At 48.7% G+C, this 25439-nt stretch overlaps 7 protein-coding genes across 7 annotated transcripts; 5 read left to right on the forward strand and 2 right to left on the reverse strand.

Annotated features, from left to right (window-relative positions):
• Positions 1-7716: 7716 nt before the first annotated feature.
• F5147DRAFT_745141 (major facilitator superfamily domain-containing protein) lies at positions 7717-9970 on the forward strand (the record flags this gene model as incomplete). The annotated part of the gene is made up of 15 exons (XM_041439728.1): positions 7717-7777; positions 7885-7962; positions 8029-8242; positions 8295-8405; positions 8458-8586; positions 8640-8824; positions 8881-8918; positions 8978-9021; positions 9068-9142; positions 9197-9250; positions 9307-9448; positions 9498-9556; positions 9607-9653; positions 9708-9826; positions 9875-9970. The coding sequence occupies 15 exons, from the start codon at positions 7717-7719 to the stop codon at positions 9968-9970; spliced, it is 1452 nt and encodes a 483-aa protein (XP_041294150.1).
• Positions 9971-10054: 84 nt separating this feature from the next.
• Positions 10055-11067, reverse strand: F5147DRAFT_574764 (KptA family-domain-containing protein; the record flags this gene model as incomplete). The annotated part of the gene is made up of 5 exons (XM_041431241.1): positions 10055-10344; positions 10395-10472; positions 10523-10613; positions 10665-10823; positions 10876-11067. The coding sequence occupies 5 exons, from the start codon at positions 11065-11067 to the stop codon at positions 10055-10057; spliced, it is 810 nt and encodes a 269-aa protein (XP_041294151.1).
• Positions 11068-11255: 188 nt separating this feature from the next.
• F5147DRAFT_128974 (uncharacterized protein) lies at positions 11256-13616 on the forward strand. Its single transcript, XM_041428176.1, has 4 exons — positions 11256-11617; positions 11675-11776; positions 11827-12653; positions 12705-13616. The coding sequence occupies exons 1-4, from the start codon at positions 11320-11322 to the stop codon at positions 13542-13544; spliced, it is 2067 nt and encodes a 688-aa protein (XP_041294152.1). The 5' UTR covers positions 11256-11319; the 3' UTR covers positions 13545-13616.
• A 3-nt stretch (positions 13617-13619) lies between these two features.
• On the reverse strand, positions 13620-14486 carry F5147DRAFT_772349 (uncharacterized protein; the record flags this gene model as incomplete). The annotated part of the gene is made up of 3 exons (XM_041441339.1): positions 13620-13715; positions 13766-14086; positions 14136-14486. 3 exons carry the CDS (start codon positions 14484-14486, stop codon positions 13620-13622), a joined length of 768 nt encoding a protein of 255 aa, XP_041294153.1.
• Positions 14487-14656: 170 nt separating this feature from the next.
• Positions 14657-17105, forward strand: F5147DRAFT_128984 (P-loop containing nucleoside triphosphate hydrolase protein). The gene is made up of 4 exons (XM_041428177.1): positions 14657-14787; positions 14848-14941; positions 14997-15519; positions 15572-17105. Exons 1-4 carry the CDS (start codon positions 14739-14741, stop codon positions 16886-16888), a joined length of 1983 nt encoding a protein of 660 aa, XP_041294154.1. The 5' UTR covers positions 14657-14738; the 3' UTR covers positions 16889-17105.
• A 429-nt stretch (positions 17106-17534) lies between these two features.
• On the forward strand, positions 17535-19577 carry F5147DRAFT_689060 (uncharacterized protein). The gene is made up of 3 exons (XM_041436941.1): positions 17535-18147; positions 18291-18533; positions 18596-19577. Exons 1-3 carry the CDS (start codon positions 17694-17696, stop codon positions 19384-19386), a joined length of 1488 nt encoding a protein of 495 aa, XP_041294155.1. The 5' UTR covers positions 17535-17693; the 3' UTR covers positions 19387-19577.
• A 757-nt stretch (positions 19578-20334) lies between these two features.
• F5147DRAFT_574476 (uncharacterized protein) lies at positions 20335-21625 on the forward strand (the record flags this gene model as incomplete). Its single annotated transcript, XM_041431227.1, has 5 exons — positions 20335-20901; positions 20951-21166; positions 21226-21310; positions 21363-21409; positions 21458-21625. 5 exons carry the CDS (start codon positions 20335-20337, stop codon positions 21623-21625), a joined length of 1083 nt encoding a protein of 360 aa, XP_041294156.1.
• Positions 21626-25439: the final 3814 nt, after the last annotated feature.

The following is a 25439-nucleotide window of genomic DNA, read 5'->3' on the forward strand; positions in this document are numbered from 1 at the left end:
ATGCAAGGAAGACGCAGTCTGCAGTTTGCGAAGAGGGGAGTATTCATGTCCTCGAGTAGGTTATACAGTTTCGAAGCTGAATCCACAGCCACAATATTTCGCAACGAGGAGATCCCTGTCTGAATCTCATCTTCAGACAATGATGGCAGGGAGCTTGGCGGGGTTGCATATGAGATAATATTGGCTGGAAGGCAACTATTGAACTCGGACGATTGTCCGACCCAGTCCAGGGAAGTGATGTCGCCCGATCTAGCCACGATCTCTTGCAGGAGCCGCCCGAGCGCATTTTGCTTCTTCTCACCATAGATTACAGGGAGGTGAACCCCGAAGATACCGAACAACGAGTACGCGATGTCTTCCTGCATGGTAGTGATACGTCTTGATGCCCATTGCAGTTTCTCTCGAGCGCCTCTCATCCCTGGACGGAAGGAGATCAGGGCCTGTGGATCTATTCCCGTGGCACCCTCCAACTCCTTCATGATTTCTGGTGACTCTTTGTGGTTAGGAGAGCGATCGTCGAGATATAGTGACCAATCCTTCTGATAAAATAAGACGACTTTCGGAGCGACGAATTCTTGAAAGGTCCATCCTCGCTCGTTCCAAACACTCCTCGCCAGTGCGCCAGAATGGGATGAAGGAGGGACATCGGATAGGTAGACTATGGTGAGCGCTGAGTGGCGGTACCAGACGAACATGGAATTGACCGATTCTTGAAGCTCGACGTTGTTGCTCTTATCGATGCAGCATGTATCCATCCATGCCCAGCAATATCCCGCATCACGAGCAACTTTGCAGAACGACTGCAATTTCGTGATTCCATCAAGTTCATTCAGCTCGTACAAAACTTTGTCCTTGATGTCGTGCAGCAGCGCCTCCGTCTCTGCCCACTTATGTGATAGCAGGACGCAACGGAAGTGCATCGTCACTACTTGCTTGATGCGTTCTATTTGGGGATCCGAACTCTTTGTTATGAATGACAAAAGCTCCTTGTACTCTGGGCTTGTTTTGAAGAAGTTTAGCTGGGCCGCTCGGTCGCACAAACGACCCGTAGAGGTGTTGAGCAGACGAAGTGGGGCGTTGCTGAGTTCAATGCAAACTGCTCTTCGAATAGCGTCTTCTACTTCGGATGGACAGATATATTGCTGACGCAGATCTACAGAACGAGATATGCGTTTCGAGATTATGCATGAGTGTCTCATGGCTTACCTCGTATCTGTGCTTCGGGAGAATTTTCCAACTTAGACAACATAATTTTGAAGGCCTCGATAGCCTCATCATAACGTTGCGCGCCACGCAGTGCTGTATACGTCAACTCGTATCCGATGTAAGACGAAGGATTGAGTTCGGTGACCTATGCATCGCCAAAGTCAACTTCGGGCTACGAAAATATATATGATATCGCACCTTTTGCGCATCGAAAAGCGCATCCTCCCATAGCATTTTCCCCGACTTTGCCTTGCTGCGATTTGCAAAGACGACATCAAATGCAGGATCCAGATCGATCGCGGTCGAGTACAGGTCAATAGCCCTGTCATAGTCGCTTGCAGCGAGGGCAACATCTCCGCTGGTGAGACAGAACGCCCTGCACTCCTCCGTGAAAGCTGAGTGAAATGCAGGTGAAGATTGCAGCCTGCGCGCCATTACGAACTCCAGACTTGCCTTTGCACCAGTCAAGGTAGTTGGCCTCAGTATTTTCGTTACTCAAAACCATCATGTATTTGTATGAATTCACGGCATCTTGAAGTTTACCTGCCCAAAGCAGTGCATGACAACGTTTCTGGTGTGCAGTGAGCCATAATGATTTGAGATTCCAGCCAAAGATCTGGACAAGGGACTTGATTATAAAAATTGTTTTTGATGTGTATTAACGTACCACCGCCAGATCCTCGTAAAATTCACGAATGTCCAATTCCGATGACAAAGCGCTGGAGTTGATAGCGGCAGTGAAATGGTCAGCGGCTTCGTGGTGATGTGCACCATCTAAGGCTTTGATTCCGAGTTGAACACGTAGATATGCCTAATATGCAAGTTACAAAAATTAGTATTGATGATGCAGCGTAGCTACATGATACTTACTTGCACAATATGACATGCGCGAGTATCGGCATTTGGACAACCGGCAGCGAGTTCTTTGAGGAGCAGGTTTGCTTCGTCATATTGATCTGCATTGAAGAGCGCGATGGCCTGAAATACACGATGAAGCAGAGAGTATGTGGGGCAAATATAACATACTTTGATTAAGAGCAGGAAATAGAGGATTTGTAAATCATGGTTCGTGTACATTGATGCCACATCAAATGATGCCCTTGCATCCGCGATGCGGCCTTTTCCACATAAGGCAATACCCTTAGAGATATGGCCTGTCAATGAGGGCTGAATGCTGATGGACTATGTCACCGTCGAGTTAGTCTTTCATACGAAGGCGATGATCGGTCAGTGAATCTCACCTTGTTTGCATCCTGAAGGGCGTGGTCCCAGTCGTATTTTCGCGCCATAAGGAATGAGCGATGGGCATAGGAAATAAAGTTATTGGCATTTGCGTCGATCTCTTGCATGAGTAGTTCTTCTGCGGTAGACAAGTCCCCATCTAGTAGTATGCATGCATCACGGGCTGTTGTGGAGGCTAGGATCTGCACGAAACATGTTCGAATCATGGTATATGAGTCAAGGATGACAACATGCCTTTGAACTAATACCCTGAGGTACTGCCCACTCTGAGATATTATAGCCATCACCGTTGAGGATGTGGTGACCGTCCACAGAGAAAGTGGCGCATGTCATAAAAGATGAGCGCTTGAAGATGGCAATGATTTGGCGATCTGAGAGCTGCCAGAGACGAACATGGTCGTCATCAGATGCGGAGGCGACAAGTGTGCCAGTAGGATCAATAGTAATAGCATTGATATGGTTAGAGTGGCTCGTCCAAGGATCACCGACCTGCTGCCAGGTTGTTGTGTCCCATTCACATAAGGTAGAATTAATATAACAGGCAGAACTTCCCCGATGAACAGGATAATCGCCACATGCGCATGTGAGAAGACGTGTACCATCGGGCGTCCATGCACATGATGTAATTGTAAGTGACCGGTTGTACCATTGGTGAGGCCTGTGAGGTTTGCAATTGAAGGATGCGACGCGTTCCCTTGTGCCTGAGTTATAAATTTGGATATTGTCTGAGACTGTTGCGATGGCAAGAAGTCCTCCAGACGGCGAATACCGTACGCGGGAGACAAATGCACCACACTTGATTGGACTTCCTTGCAGCTGCCAGGTATTGGTGTCCCACAGTTTCACTCCGTCATATGAAGCAGTGGCAAGCACTGTCCCATTAGGAGAAAAGTCCAACGAGGTGGTCCTTAAAGAGGAGTGGACTTCGATTCTGGTGAGTAAATCGCCAGTTTCTCCGTGCCAGACGATGACTTCTCCACAGTGATCACGACTTGCTATCAATTGTCCATCTCGTGATACTGCCAATTCCCGCACCCCGCTGCTATGTCCCTCCATCTTCTTTAGCACAATACCTGTTTCCATGTCCCACATATGAAGTGTGTTGTCATCCGAGCCCGTAACCATCCGTCGTTTATCGGGGAACACTGCGATTGCATTTACGTATCCTTCATGGCCGGTGAACTCTCGCAGGGGCATGGTGATTGGAATGAGGTTCGACATTGCATTGGAGGTTGATGGTGTTGAGTACGGTGGAGGTGGACTTTGAAAGGATTGTGGATGTCTTCCTGCAGAGGTGTGTGTATTGTGCGTTTTATGGTGCTTCACTGCGTCCACCGGCCTCGTTTCAATAGACGCCCAGGACACTTAAGGCTGTTTCTCTCCACGCCTCCATACACAACTGTTACGGCAAGAATACTTTCTACTGTCATACCCTCCTTCGAGAATCGACAGTATACCCTCCCAGCGCCTCAGTGCATACATGCTTCCGATTCTTGTCTCTATCTTTCAGGATGTATCCCATCGCACCCAATCGACAGTTGGTGCTTTCCAGCGCTCGAATCTGACTATTTGTCTTGTTGTTTTTTCGTGTCAAGCAGCTACTGCGGCACATCGCCATGTCACTCCTTCGAACGGATGCATATAGCTTACTGCAATATCACTCTTTCATACCGTTTCTCCCAATCCTACTTGTGCATAGGATGCAACGGAATCTCGTGGTACAGGCTCAGAATATCCTTACCATCACCATACCGCCAATGCCCGCACCTCATTGCGATGCCCCTCCATCTTCAATGCAATTCCCACAATTGCATAATCTTGTCACAGGAGCATATGTTGTCTATCAGAAAAAACTGTGACTGCGGTTACGCCGCTCTCACAATTTGCAACAACTCGACAGAGTGTGGTGCTTGAAATGAGCTTCGACATCTTACTGGATGCCGATGATGTGGAGCACGGTCGAGATGGACTTTGGAGGGATTTTGTGTATTTCTTTAGGCTGCAGAGGTGCGTGTATTGTGCTGCTTCACCCCATTGACTTGTGTTTCCATAGACACCTTCGTAGGACATAACCCCGTTCACTTCCACACCTCCATCAAGGTTACAACAAGAACTTGCCGCTATCATATATACCTTTCTGGACAGTACAACAGCGCCTCTACACATCCAACACGTATGACATTGCATCCGATTTGTAAAGTCCAACGATCCGGCTGATAATGTCTGAGACCTGTCAAATATTCCTAGCGTCGCGAACGCCATATAGCATGGGCAGTAGCATGAATAATGTCTGTTTTCTCATGTTATCGTACAACCTGTCCGAGCGGTCACCGTTGGTGTGTATCATTCATTCTCTATCGAAACTGAGCCTACTGCAATATCATTTTTCATGCAGTCGACTCCTCAGATCTACGTGTACATGGGATGCAGCGGAATCCCCGCCTCCCGCTATACTAGTGCTACGACAGAGGAATTTCCGCCTTAGTTTCTGCCTTCCCAATTTAATCTAAACGGTTACCCAGTGTTCTCTCCAGCACGCTGCTTATCGCTTATCTCAGTTCCCAGCTTCAAAAACTCTAGGCAAACTCGTTGGTTGTCGTTCACTAATCCTTCTCCCACACCCATCTCATCGGAATCGCGCACACTGCAAGTATCGGTGCAAGACTTCTATTAGTTTTACTAACTCTGCAGGCTCTCACTGCACTTAAATTATCGACTTGTCACTGGATATCAGGAACTCCATCGATCATGCAATGGTCCAAATTCTCCGAGAAAAGTGAGTATCACTACATTTAAGCAATTTTTCACAGCACACTCTGATGTTCTGACTTCGATTACCATGTGCCAGGGCTAGGACTAGATCAGTATTCCTCGAGGAAAGGGAGTACTATTTCTAGTCTCAGCTCTGAGCCTGGCTGACCTAGACTGTCCAACAGTGACAAAACTTGAACGTCGATGGGGTTCCCTTCATGCTCGCAACAAGTGGTTTGCAGGATGCAACGATAAGATTCAAGACATTGAAATTGCATTTAAACAGTAAAAAAATTGCAAGGAGAACCGCAACTGTTGCGGCCCGTCCTTGTCCTTGTCCCGTTCTCGGCTCCATGCATAACACAGCTGGGGACGTCGCTCATTGATGCAACGAGAAAGCGACAAAAGCACTGGTAGGTAACTGCGGTGTCGCGAGGCGCGAATTGTGGATGTAAGCCCACCTTTCCCAGATTCATCTTGATTTCGATATTCCTCAGGCCAGGAGGGGACGGTACTTTGGTGGGCTGATATTTGAGCCTTGAATCTCAGGGTCAGCACCAATCAGTCGAGGACAACACAATCGATCCCAAGAAGTGATAGTACTGGATCGTAAAGGGCAGTACTTGGCATTGCCACATCATGTTGGATTGTCGCTTGTATCCGAATCCATATACTTCGGACTGGAGGCATGAACGAGGGGACACAAAGCACGTCAAATATGATTTCATGTTATAAAACAGAGGATGGTGCATCCGCCATCATTGACGTCGTGTGAACCCAGCAGAGGGGCTGTAGGCTAAAGCAGTTTCACGTGAGGAGCGTAGATAAGTCTAACGACGCGAGCCCACACATAGTGGCTTGGGCGTTCTGGCACTGAAAGCGGCAGCGAATAATGCCAGTGTCTACTCTGTGGTGCATATGAATGTGAGATTGTGTGTAAATGGGGAGTTGCGAATACTTTTCTGGCTGGTGTCTGTGGCGCCCTACGTATGGTTCGTTGCATCGTGGGCTTGAGTGATCTCACTAGGATAGCATTGAGCTGTCATATCTCACAGAAATTTTAGAAGGGGTCATAAACAGCAAGTGCACTTCGAACGGCCAACTCTGAGTGTACATAATCAGCTTCAGGGGTTCCGGTTATTCATTATGCTTGGCAGCTGGGGGCCGATGATTGAAGTCAGGCGTTGATATTCTTACGGAATTCTGTACCACGGGATATTGTGGAAATTGAGGTTGATGAATTGGGCTGCTGCCAATCTGTTCGTGATAAGTGCTGCGGCCTATTAGCAGGAGAGCAGATGACAGATGAACAAAGCTCTGGCCCGAATAGGTTTCGCTGATAACCAAGGTCCTGCAGGGTTCTGTTAGATTGCGTGTTCCATACACACCGCAATCAATGGGAGCTGACATGCGTTACAACGGTGACATAGAGGAGGGTACTAGTATTATCACGGGTCGCAATCCGAGTAACAAGGAGCAGTCGGAAGATCGCGAGGGTTGTTCGATTCAGCCTCCAGATAATAATTGCATTTAATTAATCATGGCCAGTTGCATTGGAGTAGATATGATTGCAGAGCAAACGTTCTCCGAATAGTGCCGTCCCGGGTCGGATCTGCTGAGAGCGTTGTGGCTTGGCTGGGCCCTTGTTACTACACGGACATATTACTAATGGATTCGTGGCACGGTCTTTGAGAATATTCGTTCTCTTGTACGACGTTGGCAAACGAGTCTTAGTTTTACGTCCTCTTCAATTGACTTGTTGAGCGCTGTCACGGCGGCCTGGATCCTGCAGCTGACCATCTCCGTCAAACTCTAAATTTCCCAAATTGATCGGTTGCCACCAACTGTCATGTACACCGAGGGCTCTGTGCACGTGACGTTTAACTCCCTCCATTCCATCATCACTCGGAACTGTTGGCGCACGCCAGCTTGCCTGATAATCGAGGTGAGTAGCATGTGGGATGCATCCAAAGTGTTTGTCTCTTCGCATTCACCCCAACGTTCATGATAGCCTTTCGTTCGCAGGCTCATATAGCCACGAGCTGAGCCTTATTGCCTGACCATCACGGGCACATCTATTTGCCATTTGCCGAATCAAGCGTTTTCCTGGCTACTGATCCGAAAAAGTCAAAGATGTTGCCTTTCGGACGAACGTGCCGGTATTTGCGTCCCTGATAGCCATCAGAACGCTGTCTTCACTATCTGCATGGCACTCAGGAAACGTATAGGAATGCCTTGAATTGTCGTTTTAAATTTTGTCCGATGACCCCCATTTATCAACGTTCACACACAGGGTCATGCTTTCTGGGGCTACGATAACTCGAGATTAGTTCCAAGCTGAGCTAACTATGCACTCCGACAAGGCGTCGACCAATTGGCAATGGCTTATCTCTGTGTCAGTGTTGGCTCGTGACTTTTCCTAGTCATGAGAGAACTCGTGCCGCTATCACCTGGACTTTTTAAATAGCTGGAAAATACAGTCGGATACCTACCCGTACCCTCATTGCACACAAGCTCATGACGACCGTACAAGCATCAGAGAAATATGGCATCATTAGCTCTCCTTCGTCGATGACCCGTATGTCCGAGGACAACGATGAATTTCTTGCAAGTACTCTTTCAATTTTCCTTCTTCAGCCTCAATCAATCTTCAAATCGTTAATGAGTAACAGGTCACCTTCGAAGATAATGACACACGAGATCCCATGAACTTCTCATACAAAAAAAAGTGGACGATCACATTGGTGGCGTGTGCTTTCACTGGTATAGTCGGTAATCTAATCTACATCATGGAGCGATCAGAGAATTGACAGAATCTTGTGCCTCTAGCTGCAGCGGCGGCCTCTTTTTCTATGGGCTACCAGTCGATGATGCAGGACCTGAACTGCACTCAGTTTCAGGCCACCATCGGATTGAGCATGTGGTCAATCGGATTTGGCACGGTTCCTCTCATCACTTCGTCCTTCACGGAAGAATTCGGTCGCCTAAATATATATATCGTCTCGTCATTTGGATTCCTGCTTACGGAAATTATGATTGCCCTGTAAGTTCATTCATGTTTCACGGACGTGACGCTGATTCATAGACTATTGCAGCTCACCAAACATACAGACGGTCATACTTGGACGTCTTCTCGGGGGCGCATTCGGCTCGACAGGTGCAACCTTGGTGGGTGGTTCGGTCGCCGACGTATGGAAGCCACATGAGTTGAGCAATTTGAGATTTTTACTTGTTTGATCGCTACAGCTATCTTCACAGGCGTGGACGACCTATGGCGTTTTTCGCTCTTGTTGCTGTGGCTGGAACGGGTCTTGGGCCCTTAATTGCCGGTGTAATAGAGGCAAGTCCTCGCCTTGGATGGAGGTGGATTCAGTGGATTCATGCTATGTTAGTCCCTTGAAACACGTCACGCATATTGCATTGACTAAAGTTTCCTACAGCTTTATAGGAGCTTATTTCATTCTTGTTGTGTTGCTCATGGAAGAAACGCGCGCTACCATAGTTTTAACTCGCCTGGCAAGGAAGAAGCGAAAAGAGACAGGGGATGATAGATATCAAGCGAAAGCAGAAATTGAAAAACAAAGCTTGATTACTTTGATCAAGATTTCGTGCACACGACCAATATGTCAGGCAATTTCAGCGATGATCTACACGGATCAGCTGACATTTTTCTCTTTTCAGATCTCTTGCTGACGGAGCCTGTCGTCCAGAGTTTCAGCGTAGGATCTGCGGCTGCTTGTTATAGACAGAGCTAAAGAGGAACATTTCTTTCACGCAGTTGTGGATTGGCTTTACGTGGGGCGTTGTCTATGCCCTTGTCGAGTACGCCGTTCTATGTTGTTGTGCTTACCATCTAACCCATGTATAGGTCTGTCTCCACTGAGTTCCAGACGATCTACGGATTTGACGTGCAGAACACAGGATTTGTTTTCAGCACCCTCGTGTGAGTCGACCGGATCTAGAACTCGTGATGATGATTTACCATTGTCCGGCTTAGATTTGGAAGCTTCATTGGATACTTTGCCAACATCTATCAGGAAAAGTTATACCAGTAAGCATGTGCTGGCTACATTACACATCTACGGATCACGGACCTGTTCAAATTAGGAAACATTATCCCCGGAAACGTCAGGAAGCGCGTCTTTATCTCCCTTGTGTTGCAGCAATCCTCATACCGATTGGGATATTCATCTACGCTTGGACAGCAAGACCGGAAGTACATTGGATAGTGCCAGCAATCGGTCTCACTGTTTGTCCCACGCATCTCCTTCACAGATGCGAGACTGACATTTCTCAAGATATTCATGTCCGGCGGATTTGTGATTTACATGGTGGTCTTTCTGTATCTCGCAGATTGGTGAAAATATTTTGACCTGCGCGATTGAATGAAACTTATCAATCTCATAGCTATGGAACATACGCGTCGTCAGCCATCGCAGGTCAGAGCATGTGTCGTGAGTTCGCCTCTTCCACAACTCTCGAATGCTTTTAACGCTATGAATCGCTAGGAAATTTGGCCGCATCGATCTTTCCTCTTTTCACGACACAAATGTTTGCTCGCTTGACGTATAAATGGGGTCTGACCCTGTTCGGATGCATAGGTGCGGCGCTGGTGCCCATACCATGGGTAAGACAGAACTAGCTACCTGTCAGGTCGTTATTAAATGAGGGCCAGGTACTTTTCTTTTATGGGTCTAGGATTCGTGCTCGAAGCAAGGTGTCACTAAAAATTCTGGAGGAAGAAGAGTTGCAAGACAATATGGAGAAGTGACTAGACATCGCGGAGGAGCGATGACGAGATACCATTGGTATCGAAAAATACTAGAGCAAAGCGTGCCAGCGCTTTGAAAGTAGACTATATAGATTCGCTTGTGCTTGAATATGACTGTGCAGTTTGAAGATCTTGGACGGGTAGTGAGGGCTGAGTTAGTGATGCCCGCGGTACAACTGGTCCTGCACCTTCCCATCCTGGTACCGGCAAGCGCCCCTTGGCAAACTCCACCCGCTGGAAATATGTTGGTGACAGGAACCCTTCGTTTCCCTCTGTCAGGACGACGCCATTGGCGGACAAGTAGAACAGAACACCAGAATCAAGGGCTTTCTGCAGATCAACGAAAATCAAGATTTGCGAGGAGTTGCGCATCCCTATTACAGAACGTGAATCGGATAACGCAAGCAGATGAGGTTTCACCTACCGCTCATGACATTATCTCCCGGAATGCCTTGCGCAAGGTGAATGTGATTTCGCTTCATTTTGGATAGGCCTTGCGCCGCTGACAGATATGTGTTAGAAGGACAAACCATCTCATAGACGTAAATTTACCTATGAGCTCCCAGGCGCTAAGTGTCGTGCCGTGGACAGCCATTGGTACATCTAATGCAGACGTAATAGGTTGCATGTCTAGCGTGACAGTCTGCGATCAAGATATTTAAACCAAACATTCGTTTGACTATAAGTTATTCACCTGCAAGGAATGCCCCTGATTTGCTCTAATCCACCACATGTCAGACGATGAGTCAGATGACCGAGGCTCTGCTAGAAGGTGAAATCGTTGCTTTTGGTCTTTGTCAACGATCTCTTGTAGCTGAGAGAAATTGACGTCTCTGAACATAGGATTCGAGAGCTATCTGAAATGATTAATGCTACAAAACGTCAACAGGACTCATACAACTCACCACATCCGAGACTTTAGCATATCCGTCATCTCTCATGTCTAATCCTGCATTTTTTGCCCCATGTCGTAGCAGCCAACTCAGGCTCTTGGATACACGTACCCGTGGATCATCGCGAGGGTGTCCCCTAAGCTTTGGAGATGGACCCTTCTTTCTACTCTTGTCCGCCTGTTTCAGCTCTTGTGTGATATCCATGTATCGTGTCCTGTGGTATGATTGTGTTCGTTGCGCCAAATTATTAACCAATAAAAGTTGTCTGTGTAGAGAGAAGACGGTTCGCATTCAAGCAGATACCAGTCCGGTAAATAAATCCCAAATGAAGTCAATGACTGAGTCACGCGCCGCGCGTGCCTGCACGCCAACTGGCAGCCTACACGTTAGGCGCCTGAACTCAAGCCCCGTGCCAACAAAATGGTGATTTCAGTTTTAGCAACTTGATGTAACCGCATGGAGACGGCTTTCTTGAAGAGACCAATGTCTGCAAGCAACCCTCGCCCATCGTCGTATCTGACCGGCCTGAAATCCTACATTTCCAAACAGAACCTTCGCACAGTGATATCCGCTCGTCGAGCGCCCAGACCAGGAGAGAGTGGTTATGTTGATGGGCGGACCACGACGCTGAGTTGGAGTCAGTGGGCGGGTCAAAAAATCAGACGGAGTGGACCAGATGTAACAACCACGGACGAAGTGACTCTATTTCCTGGCTGGGCATCTCTGTGTCCTGCGAGTGAACATGAGGATGAAAGTAAGCAACTCTCTTGCTGTGCATGCTTCACTCGGCTCAAAGGCTTACTTTTTGTAGATGCATTTGACTTACTTGTTTATGTCTCGGGTTATGCGACGACACGCAGGCCGCCAGAGTGTCTTACCCGTTCTCAGCGTGCGTTTCTAAGACTGGCTAGAGGTGCGCTCATTCGAAATTATGTTGTATCGTTAAACTGAGGTCGTGATCAGGTTATGCATCCCTACCCAAACTACCGGGTCAACAGTCGCCCCTCAAAGGATCATCTATGATAGAAATCGATGGCATCAGGCTACCTCCCCGTCCAGGCGACATAGCAGATGACTTCGAGATGGAACTAGACAAAGAATTCGAACACATGAGGGACCTACAAAAGGCTCAACTTACCGAAGAAACCTATGAATCCGAGTCTGAGCCTCAACCGACACCTTCACGTCCAAGTTGTGAAACATCAGCGCCGTTTGTGAACGCTCCACTGCAGAAACAGCACACAAACCTCGAGGCGCGTTTGCGACCATTTTGGTCATCCGTGTTATCATCCCGCACAATCCAAATATCCATTTTTGCCGTACCTACTGTCTCAGGCGATATCGATTCGAAACGTGACGCTCTCGAGGATGGTCCGCTGTACACTGAACACCTAGTCACTGGACCAGACGGCGCCTTTGCAAACCCCTTTAAGATCCCCTGGCAAGAATTATGCAGGCATCCTATAGCACAGCACAGACCATCCGAGAGATCGGACATAAAACATGAGCTACTCATTTCTGCAAAGCTGTTACCCGAGCCTGCGCCCACACCCGCATACCTGTTCCACACAGACGTTCCAAGGAACATTTCGGTGGTCGTTCCAATCACATCTTCACCTATCCGTGTAATAACAGACATAGACGATACAGTCAAGCTCTCAAATATCACGAGCGGCGCTCGTGCCGTCTTCCGCAATGTTTTTGTCAAGGACCTCGAGGAGACGACTATTCCAGAGATGGGGACATGGTACCAGTCAATGTGGGAACGAGGCGTTTCCTTCCATTACGTCGTGAGTGCCATGCCACATTTTATAGTAGACTCATGTTTATAATTCCCGTAGTCTAATTCTCCATTTGAACTGCTCCCAGTCATCAAAGAATTTTTGCAGATATCCGACCTCCCGCGGGGATCTATTGCCCTTAAATCTTATAATGGTAGATCCTTCTTCAATGCCCTTCTTTCTGATCCTGCCACCCGCAAACGTGCAAACGTGGTTGAAGTCCTTGATGGTTTTCCTGACTCGAAGTTCATCCTGATTGGGGATTCAGGCGAGCAAGATCTGGAGCTGTATGCATCTATTGCCATGGCGCGTCCGCAGCAGATTCTGGCTGTGTTCATCCGAGATGTACACGACACAGGGCTTGCAGATGCTACAGGTAGTTTGGCGAGTCTCATGTCCTTGCAGGCTTCTGGGCCAGCCAAGAAGACGAGCTTGCCAGCACAAACCTTTGCTACTCGTCCACACCCCCTTCGTTCGATGTCTGACACGGACACTTTGAAAGAGTCGGGGCCATACATCGCAAAACCGGGACCGTCCGTGAAGAAGAGACCCACCTCCAAATTTACCTTGCCCCCCCAATCATTTTCCTCATTTGATAATCCCGCAAATGCAGATTCCAAAACCAAACCAAGGATGTCTGTAGATTCCATAAGCTCGGCTGGGTCGAGTTCCAGCTCTTTGTCTTTGCGCAACTTCAGACGGGCGACGGGTCAGACTACGTTGCCTATGACGGAGGCGGAGAGGAAACGTCTCGAGCTGCAGAACCGCGTAAACAAAGCGAAATTAATGATGAGGCATGACATCGTTCTGCGGGTGTTCAAGCTCCCGGAAGAGTGTATAGAGACTGAGCGACTTCTAGAGCCACTGAAAGATAATATCCGAAGGAGGAATATGGCCTAACTGTAATTTATGCATCGAGCTTTCATGTATGGGTAATAATGATCCACGGGTATATGGATACAGTCTGTATGTAAACTACGAGGAGGTGACAGGCACCGACTTTTCTTCTGTATTTTGCTGGTTACGCGATGTCAATTGCTTGTCTAACTCGAGCATGTATCCGCTGAGCTCCTGAAGCAAGATGTGAGACACATGTCAACCTGGGCATGGGAGTGGCTTACAGTGTTATTGGGCTCAAACTGAAGGCCGAGAGAGATGGCATCTTTAGCCTCTTCTATGCGGCCCAGCGCGACGAGTGCTTTTGCTTTTCTGAAATGACCTTTCGGCCATTGTCTCCGGACGGAAATGACGGTCTCGGCGTCAACAAGTGCGCCGAGGTAGTCACCGAGGTCAAGAAGAGCCGCTGAGCGGTTGGATACTACAGTCGAGAGCTCTTCTCGTAGTATTGCGGCACTTTCCCAAGCTGGTCTCTGCACGGCTATGCTCGCTGCCATATTGTACTTTGAGAGCGCTTCCCTAGTCTTCTTGAGTTTGTATAGGTTCTGTGAAAACAGTCAACCGAATATAAACAAATAAACTCGCAAGACATACATTGCCCTCGTCCTTCATATTTGCCACTGCCTGCGAGAGTTTTTGCTGCACAACGCTTGGAGGAGGTGGACAGCGCAAGGTAGGGTTCGTAACAAGAATCTTCGAGACACGATTGAGAGCAGTAAAGTCTACGTTGCACTGCTTGCACTTTTCTAGCTTGTGCGTGTTGCAGAAAGCGAATGCAGTACTCGGACCTCCTACTGCTAAGTCTACAGGCTTAAAATCGGCATCGATGCGAGCCTGCATGTTTGGGTCCGGTTGTGGAGCAGGCATGACCTGTTGAGCAGGTTGCGGAGGATGAGGGTGTGGGTGAGCATGCGAGTGTTGACCTGCTGAAGGTTGTTGAGACATTTTAGTTTTGTGCTCGGCGGAAGTAACAATCTATAGAGCTACGTTGACTTGGTGAGTACTGAGTACTGAGTAGCAGTGCATGAGAATAATTAACCATTCATGGTGTTTCATTAGTCAGCATCTGGGAGCTCCGGAATTTTTTATCAAAATTGTGGTTGCTCAGCTTTCTTTCTTCATCCACCAACATCGGTCCTTCTGTAGAACATTCAACGACAGAAAAAAGAACGGTCAAGTTCATCATTTCGACTTAATATGACCAATGGAATTGTAAACGGCAACGAAAGTCTAGAGACTCAGTTTGGTACGCGCTCATTTATATTATCTTTGTCCCCTTCTCACCAAACTAATATCTTTAATTCAGCTTCTCTCGGCATAAATGGAACGAAATCTGCATACGTTCCACCTCACATGAGAAATGCGCAGCGCGCTACACCACCCCCGCAACAGCCAAACGGGTATGTAATTTTCTTTTGATTTTCCATCCTGTGTCAATCAAGCGCTCGTACTCAGGACCGGCTGGAACGAGCCCCAAGCTTCTCCTCGCCGTGGATTTGAACCCCTCCGAGGTGGTCCTCCCGACAAAGGTAGCAAAGATGTCGCTCTTGCATTCAGCAGTCCTACCCGTGGAGGTAGCAGTGCAAGTGATTGGGCAGGTCGCCCAACTAGCAACGGATGGACTGCCAGAGAACCCCGTGGAGATAGCCAACAGCGTGATTCTGCCGGATTCGGTGCCTGGCGCAATGGTGTTCATGTCGTCGGCCCTCGCAATCCTCGCATGGAGAAAGAGCTTTTCGGAGATCCGACCGATCCATCCAAGCAACACACTGGCATCAACTTCGAGAAGTATGATGATATTCCTGTCGAGGCTACAGGCGCTGGAGTCCCAGACCCCGTTACAGCTTTCACGAACCCCCCACTAGACCCTGTTCTCTTGGAGAACATCGCATTCGCTCGTTACACCACTCCGACTCCCGTTCAAAAGTACTCCATTCCTATTGTCGCTGGTAACAGAGATTTAATGGCCTGTGCTCAGGTGTGTATTTTTCTTTGGGTAATTTGTAGCCGCTGACGTCGCACTCTACTAGACTGGTTCAGGCAAGACAGGAGGCTTCTTATTTCCTATTTTTTCCGCCTCTTTCGCTTCTGGACCTCGTGCCCCACCACCTGAGACCCCATCAATGGGGTACTCACGCTCACGTAAAGCCTACCCTACTGCCCTTATTCTTGCTCCCACCCGCGAGCTTGTCAGTCAAATTCACGAAGAAGCACGCAAATTTGCATACCGCTCATGGGTTCGCCCGGCAGTGGTGTATGGTGGTGCCGACATTAATCAGCAGCTGCGTCTGATCGAGCGTGGCTGTGATCTTCTTAGTGCTACTCCTGGACGGCTTGTCGACCTCATTGAGCGTGGTCGGATCAGTTTAGCAAACATTCGCTACCTTGTCCTTGATGAGGCTGATCGCATGCTTGACATGGGTTTCGAGCCTCAGATTCGTAGGATCGTTCAAGGCGAGGACATGCCTGGCGTAGAAGATCGCCAGACACTTATGTTTAGTGCCACATTCCCACGTGATATCCAAATGCTCGCACGAGACTTCCTGAAGGACTACATATTCCTTTCTGTCGGCCGTGTCGGTTCAACCTCTGAGAACATCACCCAAAAGATCGAGTACGTGGAGGACAATGACAAGCGTTCTGTCTTGCTTGATCTCCTCGCGTCTGATCCTCCTGGCGGGTTGACCCTTGTCTTCGTAGAGACCAAGCGCATGGCCGATATGTTGTCTGATTTCCTCATGTCAAATCGCCTCCCTGCCACGTCCATTCATGGTGATCGCTCCCAGCGTGAGCGTGAGATGGCTTTGCAGACCTTCCGCACCGGACGTACTCCAATTTTAGTAGCTACTGCTGTCGCAGCCCGTGGTCTTGATATTCCTAACGTCACCCATGTGATCAATTACGACCTACCTTCGGACATTGATGACTACGTCCACCGCATTGGTCGTACTGGTCGTGCCGGAAACACCGGTGTCTCCACTGCATTCTTTAATCGTGGAAACAAAAACATTGTCCGCGATCTTCTCGAACTTCTCCGTGAGGCTAACCAGGAGATTCCTTCGTGGTTGGAGAGTGTCGTACATGAGACAACCTTTGGATCAAGTTTCCGTGGCGGTCGTGGCCGAGGTGGAGGTGGAGGTGGAAGTGGAGGTGGCAGTGGCAGTGCTGGAACTCGTGGTCGTGGTGGCAACCGCGATTACAGACAGTCTGGCTATGGCGGCGCCAGCAACTATGGTGGAAGCTTCGGACGTGGTAACATGAGCTACGGCAATGCCCCTTCATATGGCGGCGGCGGCGGAGGTTATAATAACAATGGAGCAAGCGGTGGTGGATCCGGCTGGTGGTAAATATACTGTCGCCACGCTCGGAATCCACTCGCCTTCCACTCAAGTGTATCAAGTTTTTCTCGGCCTGCAACTTCCATCGGATTTCCTTAATTCGCCTCGATTTCACACTCATGAAAATGTCCCTGGTAACAACAAACTCCTTGCCCTATGCACTCAAACATCCATCTCGCTGTGTGTTTCGCTCTCTTTTCCTCTCTCACGCACGGACTCCTTGCGCTGCTCTTTCAACCTGGTTTGTCTCGTTGCTCCTGCTCATCATGAAGACTATACGGCCTATCTTACATTCGTCGTCTGTGTTTCTATTGTCTCGGTGCGGTATGTCTACTCCTAATTCTTTCCCCCAAAGCGCCACCTCCCTCTCCGCATTATAGATAGACGTTAAACGGCGGGCCGTAGACATGAGCAGCATACATCATTTGTCAGTCGTCGTTTCGCGATATCCACTCATTTATTGGCATTGCGACGCGCGGTCGGACATTATTTGATATCCTCACGAGACAATTTTTACTGTTAGAGCATCGCATATCCTGTACCGTAGTCTTTCCTGTTTTATTTTATCAATTCCTAGACGCCTTCCCATTGCAGGCTGTTTTACTCTCAAGCTCTGGTGAGACTCCGGAGGGTGCGAAAATGGATCGGCTGTCGTGGCCACCGACCTGTAGCAGTTGGTCTCCACGTCATCACAAGGGCCAGCGCCGGAAGCCGTACGTATTTGAGACGTTCCCTCCTTCGCTCTTTTTGCTTTAGACGCTACAGTTTGCCAGCTTCCTCCAATTATCTTTTTTCATTGAAATTCTGCCACAAAATGTATCGAGGATCGTCTCCCGCATCCGATGAGCCGGAATTTCAGCCGTTGAGGAGGCTTAAACCGTTACCCAAACGTAGACGTACCTCAGACGCGCCCATTCCAGCAGCAGACGTCACCCATCCCATGGCCGACATTCTCGGCGCAGAATCTCTCGCAGAAAAACTCCTTGCTCATGCTGACTCCTTCTCTCTGCAGTCTCACTACGCCTCTGTGTTCGGTGGTACCCATAATGGAGATACCCTTGATCTGAGCGCGGCGTATCAGCTCGGGAAGATGGGAAGGTCGGAGGAGGACCAGAGTGAGGGTGACTATACGGATCATCTGCAGCAGCCTGGGAATACGAAGAAGAGGAAGGTGCCAGCTAACATGTCAGGCGCGGCGCAAGGGCGGGAGGCAGAGCCACAGTTGGGTGCAGAGGATGAGATTTTGGACAACTTGGCTCTATTGAATGGTCGGGCTAACTCACGGCCTTGACCTTTCTGCCCTGCCACCATCGGTGACCCCCACCCCCAGGAAGGGTAAGATCACTCCATCAACGCTGGCAGGTCTCCAGCACAAGGAGCTGCTCAAGCATCGAAAGCGCCAGCTTGCAAGCCGTCCTGGGAGCCCTTTCCCTTGGCGATACACTTGCCCTTGATCAAGCATTATCGACACATTTGCCCTTTGCGGGTTCGATGATCAGATCTGGTTCTAATCCGCCTAAAGTACGGCTCTCGCGTCGACCTGGTCCGCGTCTTGCTCGCGCGGCAAAAGCTCATACAAGTACAGCCTCATTGCCCCCTCAGAAGAAGTCTTCATTTCCAAGCGCTCAATTCGCGTTCACGTTTTCCAGTGCAAGTGAGTCGCAGTCCAGTTATCAAAGTGATGTCAGAACCTGATCAGAACTGGTTTAATTTCAGCATCTGATCGCCTCGTTGCGACAAAACAGGAGGTGCTCGCACTTAGAAATCGGTTCGAAAATGAACTCGCACGTCAAGCGGCTAAAGTAGCCAAAGCAGCTACTGATGCTAAACAAGCAGCACTTACGGCAAGCAAAGGAGCTAAGTCAAAGCGGGGAGAGAAAACGCAGCAGCGGGCACCTAAAGGCACAGCTGAAAGTGGAGATCAGTCAGCGGAGTTTCTGGAAATGCCAGGGGGAAAAGGCAAGGGAAGCAAAAAGAAAAAGCGAAATGCACTTGCTATTGCATCAAATCCGCATCACCGCAAAAATTACGTTCCTTCCAGGCTTCCTTCATCTGGGCAGGCTAATATGGTCCAGGCGAATGTCAATGCTCAGAACATGCTTGGGCCACTTCCACTTCGCTTCCTCTCGGCACAAATACCGCCTCGCAGACGCAAGAAGGCAAACACGGTTACTCCCACTGCGCAAATAGTCAATCCTGCAGATGAATGGATCTGCCCACGTTGCGAATACTCCCTTTTCTATGGAGAGGGGCTAGAGCACCGTCAAGCGGTGAAGAACCGAAAACAGATCCTTCGTAGAAGAAGACGTGCGCAGGAGCGTGCTGCAGGCGGACTGAACGCCTCCAAGACACCTGCAAATTTGGCATCATCTGATGAAGAAGACGATTACGACAACGATTATGAGCCATCTCCTGCGCAATCCCCCGTCATCGTAAAGGAGTCTAATTGGAAAGAAGGCCCGGATATTGGCAGGTCTAGAGGGCAGGATTTCATACAAACTGGATAGCGTATTTACTGATCCACTTCCGCTCTTTCCGTCTCATTTTGCATACGCTATCGCTAGTCGTGGAAGGCATCGCATTACTTACTGACATGTTATCACAAGCCGCATCTTTATCTAATGGACGGACATTTGGAAATTATTGGTAGTCGCGTTGGCAAATATGAGGCAATTTCAATGGATTACCTAGAGAGAACCATGACTGTGATTTGGCAGGCCGGTGACAAGACGGCTTCCACGGGGCAGCCGCGTGCAGTGAGGCGTCCTGATGGAAGTCTTGCCGATCGGTGTAAGCGTCACCGTTTAAAGCATGAAGCTGAGAGTATGTTTCAAATGCAACTTTTTCTCTTACTTCCACTGTCTGCTTAGCATTTGCTATCTTCTTATATCGCACTCGTTCTGGGACTTAGTTTCCTGGCCTTGAAGGTCACCGCTCACCGGTGAGTACTACTCAGTGTTAACACAGGTTAGCACGGCCGCGGCACTTTTTCGCGAGATTGATCATCACGTTTGTTCACGTAAACCAGATCCATCACATCTTGACGAACAAGCTTTGTCCACAAACTTCAGGCGAAACGTGCGTTTCTGATCAAAACTTGTGAGGCCATTTTCGACCTGTCCGTGATTGAGCAACGAATGCGGACAGCCATGTATCGCTTCACGCGATGATCATTGTCCGACTCTGTGTCCTAAATGACATCTTTCTGCCGCTCCTTCTTGTTTATTTGGCGCGGCACCGCGATTTCGCTCACCCCACTGCATTCATCCAACTTGTCATTGATTGACTTCTGACGATCTATCTTTCATTTCGGGGATATAGCCTCGAGGCTCCTAACACGCACTACGCACTTTAATCGCAACAGCGTCGAAGAATTACCTCTTTCACGTTCTCTTCTGCAAGTGCCCACCTTTAAAAACATCGGCGATTCCTCCTCCCTTCCAACAACTCTTGGAATGTCCGCAGATCATCAACGATATATTTATTCTAATCCTCAAGGAGGATCGACAACCTCTTATGAGTATCAAACATATCCTACGCAAGCTTACGTGTCGGCACCACCTCCTCAGGCTCCTCCCCGGCCGATACGTTCTCCCATCACTCAGTTTCATTCGCAACACCACCAGACAACTTTTGCGGCATCGTCTTCATATACACAACAAGCGCCTTATGCGCCCGCTCCATCATACTCTCTTCCTCAGTCGCAGCCTCAATGGCAGCCTGAAACCTGGTCCCCTCAATTTGGGACCTTTCAACCTACATCCATCACGGCAGACGTGGCGTATACCCCAAATGCAGCCCGCCCGGAGCCAGTCTCTCAGACCACCCATGCAGAGGCACGATCGTATGCCGCTGGTCCATCCAATCCACCACTTGTCGAGAATCGCCGCCCAGAGGAACGCTATCCCCCTGCCCCTGGGTCGGCTCATGCATCGCCTATTCAAAAGAGCAAGAGGCGGGACAAGGAGTCACCAGTCCTGGCTCCAAGTCCAATTATCAATCCTAGTTTAGATTTTGGGAAGGTACGTCCTACAGTCATCCCTTTGCGGTCAATATCTGACCTGTTAACAGATGGTAGAGTCCTACGGTATGATACTCGAGGGTACCAAATCCCTGGCGTCCGCGGGAGTTCCTGCGCGGCTCCCACCGCCTGAAACCATGGAACGTATGATCCAGTCCGCGAACTACGGAAGACAGATGTTACAATCAGCAGTTGCGCAGTCAAACCCTGACACGAGGCCATCTACTGGCGGTAGCGACAAGGAGACTCCGGCTATAAAGCGGCAGGTGAATCGTCTGCCATGGGGAATATACTAAAATGTTGATGCTTCCTTTTCTGTCATCAGAAGGCCGAGGAACATGCTCAGGAAGGACAAACTTGCCTTGGTTGCAACGCAACCTCGACCCCTGAGTGGAGGCGTGGCCCCCTAGGTTAGCGCGGTTTCATTTGTAAGCCACATGCTTCGAGCTTATATTGGTTTAGGCCCTCGAACCTTGTGCAACGCATGTGGCCTCGTGTATGCTAAACTTGTACGTCAGCATAAACCCTCCGATTCTTGTTATCATGTTTTATTTCAGCTGAAAAAACGGGCACGAGGGGAACGATCCCGCGGGGGCAATAGCAAAGACCCAGGATCTCACAACACCATGGAGGACTCTGTTATTGCGTCCAGTGGTGGAAGTGATGATGACGATTCTTATGGGTCACAAGACCGCGACTTAGGTGATCATATACGGAGAGTGTGAAGTTGGACCCGTGATGCACTAATCTGTCCAGCCTGCTTCTCACCCGTCTTCATTGCTATTCTTATCAACGGCTGGACCTTTCAATGATATTACAATAGTTTTTTCCGGGTTCGAGGGGCTCCTCAGTACGCGTCAGGGTTGGTGTGGCTCCGCTTTGCAGTGTCTGTTATGGTGATAAGGTTACAGATTCGTCAATCTCATTTCTCAGCGTACCTCTTAGTAATTCGCATCACGGCGTTTAGTTAGGTTAATCGGTCGAAGCGAAGGAACCAAGAATCTATCGTTCGACATCACAGCTTTTGGTCCACGTTGTGCACCTATCGGTGCTTCTTCAACAGACAAATGAATTTCAGATGGCAGGGCTCCGCTGCTTCACTTGACTGCGAGTTGTGCATCTTAGGTATTTTATTAGCTGGACTCTCATTGGAATTCCAGCAGTGATCACAAACCGGAAATACATCACCAGTAGCGCTTCACTGGCACCTCCTACTGCCTCCCAGACAGTAGGGACGATATGACAAAGTTGCAATTTTTGTGGGAGACTTCCAGCACTGCAAGGAATCAATTGACCGACCATCGATCAAGGCCGCGACCCTTTGTACAGTTGTGGCTCATCAGAGTTATCAGTAAGACATCCAGATAGCTTACTTTCATGCACAAAAAATTATTGAGGCGATTCTCCAAGTTTTCTCATTCCAATATTTTGTTTTATCATTATATTGTCCGTCAGGACAACAACAGATTGATGCTGTTTTTTTCTGACAAGTACTATTGCCTACTAGCACCGCCAGCTCGTACGTCCCTACATTACGTGCATCACACTTTGTCTGGCACAAATCTTGATGCCCTATGAACTCGAATGAATGCCATCTGACAAGAAATGAATGAGAGAGTTATCAGCCCGTGATATATCGATAAAGTCACGCTCACAGCATCCAGCGGTTTTGGAGCTTTATGCTTGTATTTTGTGTCCTCGAAATGCCGAGCGGACTATGAAATCGGTCAATGTGGGGTGCACGAACTGGCGGCAACATGCCGTCAGTGGTGCTTAGTGGGGAACAGAAGAATTAATATTCTGTACTTACTTATCATGGGTGCCTCGTGCATAAATGAAGAAAACGTGGCCATAATATTGTACAGCCGATACTCACATGACATCACTAAACTGACGCGCTGGGTCAAAATTACCTCGTTGGCCTGGAAGTCCTTAATATGTCAACGACCTTCGCGGGCGATAACACTGCTTGCTTGCTGGACATATAATGATCATGCAGGGTTGCACCAAAAGTTTTTTTAGATACGCGGGCTGTTTTCTCTCATGTCAGCGAGGATTATTCGCTCCACTATTCGCCGTCGTGACATACCTTCGCTATGATTGCTATCCACGCGTTAAACCTCGAGCGTGATATATTCGCTGCCGCCTGGGCGCAGAAGGCTGGGCTGGCAAATTTAATATGAGATAAATGCACAGGGGAGCTGCAGCGGAAAATATCGGCAACCAGTAAATATCATAATCAGAACAGTGATCGTTAATGCATGCGACCTGAGGATGGTTTCGAGCATTAAACAGCTACTGACAGGGATGCGTGCACGATGACAGTCAGTGACTCCCATCAACGGGCTACTCCTCGGTGTTTCATTATTCTCGCAATGCGGTGGTATCGTCCATTGGACTGGCCAGGGTGTCGGATCCGCAGTATTAGACGGCGCAGTTATTCCCTATGAGTCTGTTTCGCTCGAGAGGTGCACGTAGCAATTTGTTTCGTTTGATGATGATGCCGCGATAACAGGCATTATATCGAGGGACAAGTTCAGATGTCCCAGAGGACGCGCCGTTGAGCGGGGCATCGCGGAGTTTGTCGAGTCTCCTGAGGACTCGACGGATCAGGCGGGTTGTCCAAGGATGCTTCCATTGGGTTTCAGCACAAGGGCTACGCCCAATTCGTGCGTGATGACCATTGATGATCATCACCCTTTTCTCGGATGCATCTGGCATCCCTCAGACCCCAAATGCGGGTAACCGCAAGCCCGCATCCAGAAGGAGGATGGTGGTGAAAGGGACCAACGACAGACTGGAATAACAGGACTGAGGGTTTAGTAACAGCATGTGAAACCTGCTCAAAGAGCATGTTCCATACCGGCTTGCAGGGAACGCAGTGCATACATTCGGTCGAGTCCGGTGGCATAATCTGTTCGGTGAATAATTAGATCATTAATGAAGTATTGTACGAGTGCCAGCCTTCTGATCCAGTCAAGGACAGCCCACGATCTCCCTCGATTCAAACTCTTCAAATACTTGCACTGGCTCAGGGAGCAATACTTTTCAGATACAGTATCAGTGTCAACAGAGGAGGGAGTAGAAAGGAGCCCATCCATTAATAAGTTTATCTTTTCAACTTTTGGGGTCCTATACGTGAGCAGCCCCAGAGTCCCGATACCCCCCGCACGATATGGCACTGCCTCGTGGAGTTATTATGTAGCTCCCGATTTCAAACCTCCTCCGGATCTGGTCGACGGAGACCGTTACTGCCAGTGAAGACGGTGAGAAAATCACCCGACAGCATCGACGAGATCGACGAGAATGAGCGGTCATCGACCCGTATATGCAGTCGCAAATGGATTGGGATCGTGACGAGATTATGTCCAAATAGGGTCTACGGTCTCAAAGGATTCCACTCTGAAGCAAAAAAAATCGATTAACGCTATAAGGTCAAGGCGATGTGAGATCACAACTCACAAGCACGATTCAAGCCGGGTATCTAGATACCACCAGGTGATTGCCGAGGAGGCAATGCGAATTACAGTTGGGCGTTCTCTGGATGCTGAATCCTGTGTGAGGAAAAAGGAAATCTGAAACAAAGAAATCGCGTGTGAGTACGAGAAGTACGGCTTGCAATGATTTAAATTAAGTATTCTTGGTAAATAAACCTGAGCAGCCGCAAAATTTACGTACTTATCCACTGCCACTTTCATTAAGAAAGGATAAAGAATGTTTCAGTAAATGAATATGAATATGTAAAACTTACCGGCAGAGAAGCCGTGTTAATTACACAACTAGGGCCGTGACCCTTGTGTGAGTGAGGGTCTGGCACCATACGTACGATATTGACGTGCTTGTCTCCCAGCTGATACAATTGGGTTGGCTGAAGGATAAGTACTAAGTTCAGAAAAATACATGATTTGCATACCGCATCCTTTGTCATGGATTCATTCAAGGTAGAAGGACCTTGCATAATTGCGAGATGCTCTTTGTATTTTGCTAACTGTTATAGACTAATTAGTCTAGTCGAAGCATGGCGTTAACAAGGATGCATGCTGGGGTTCAAAAGAAAGGCGTGTCAAACCCTGGGCCTTAACGTTCAACATCGGCTTGCGGAAGGCGGTATCCCAGACCAGCGTTCGGAACTATGCGTGACGGGTGTGTATATCACATATTACAAATTTAAATTAGCACTCACTGTTGACAACCAATCACAAACCATGCCCAACGTTCTTGTGCGTCATTTGCCTCACCCCTAGTAAGAAGCACACGCCTACTCAACTCTTTGCGTGCATCACAAAGAATGCACCGAAAATAAAAGGACCTAGAAGTTGGTATGGCTGGATAAAGGGTTTTGTTGGTTATGTGCTAAGGAGCCAGCGGCTGCCGCCGGATTCCAGGCTCCGTTGACAAGAGACGTACCATGACTGGATCCGAACTATGCACGAATGTGAAATTCGCCTCATCGGCGGTCACATCGCCGATTGCAGTGGACTCTTGTTGCCGAGCCGTAGTACCCAGTAAGACAACGTCCAGTGAGTACTTCTGGCATGA

Source organism: Suillus discolor (assembly GCF_016758755.1).
Source record: "Suillus discolor strain FC423 chromosome Unknown F5147scaffold_20, whole genome shotgun sequence".
Taxonomy (NCBI): Eukaryota; Fungi; Basidiomycota; class Agaricomycetes; order Boletales; family Suillaceae; genus Suillus; species Suillus discolor.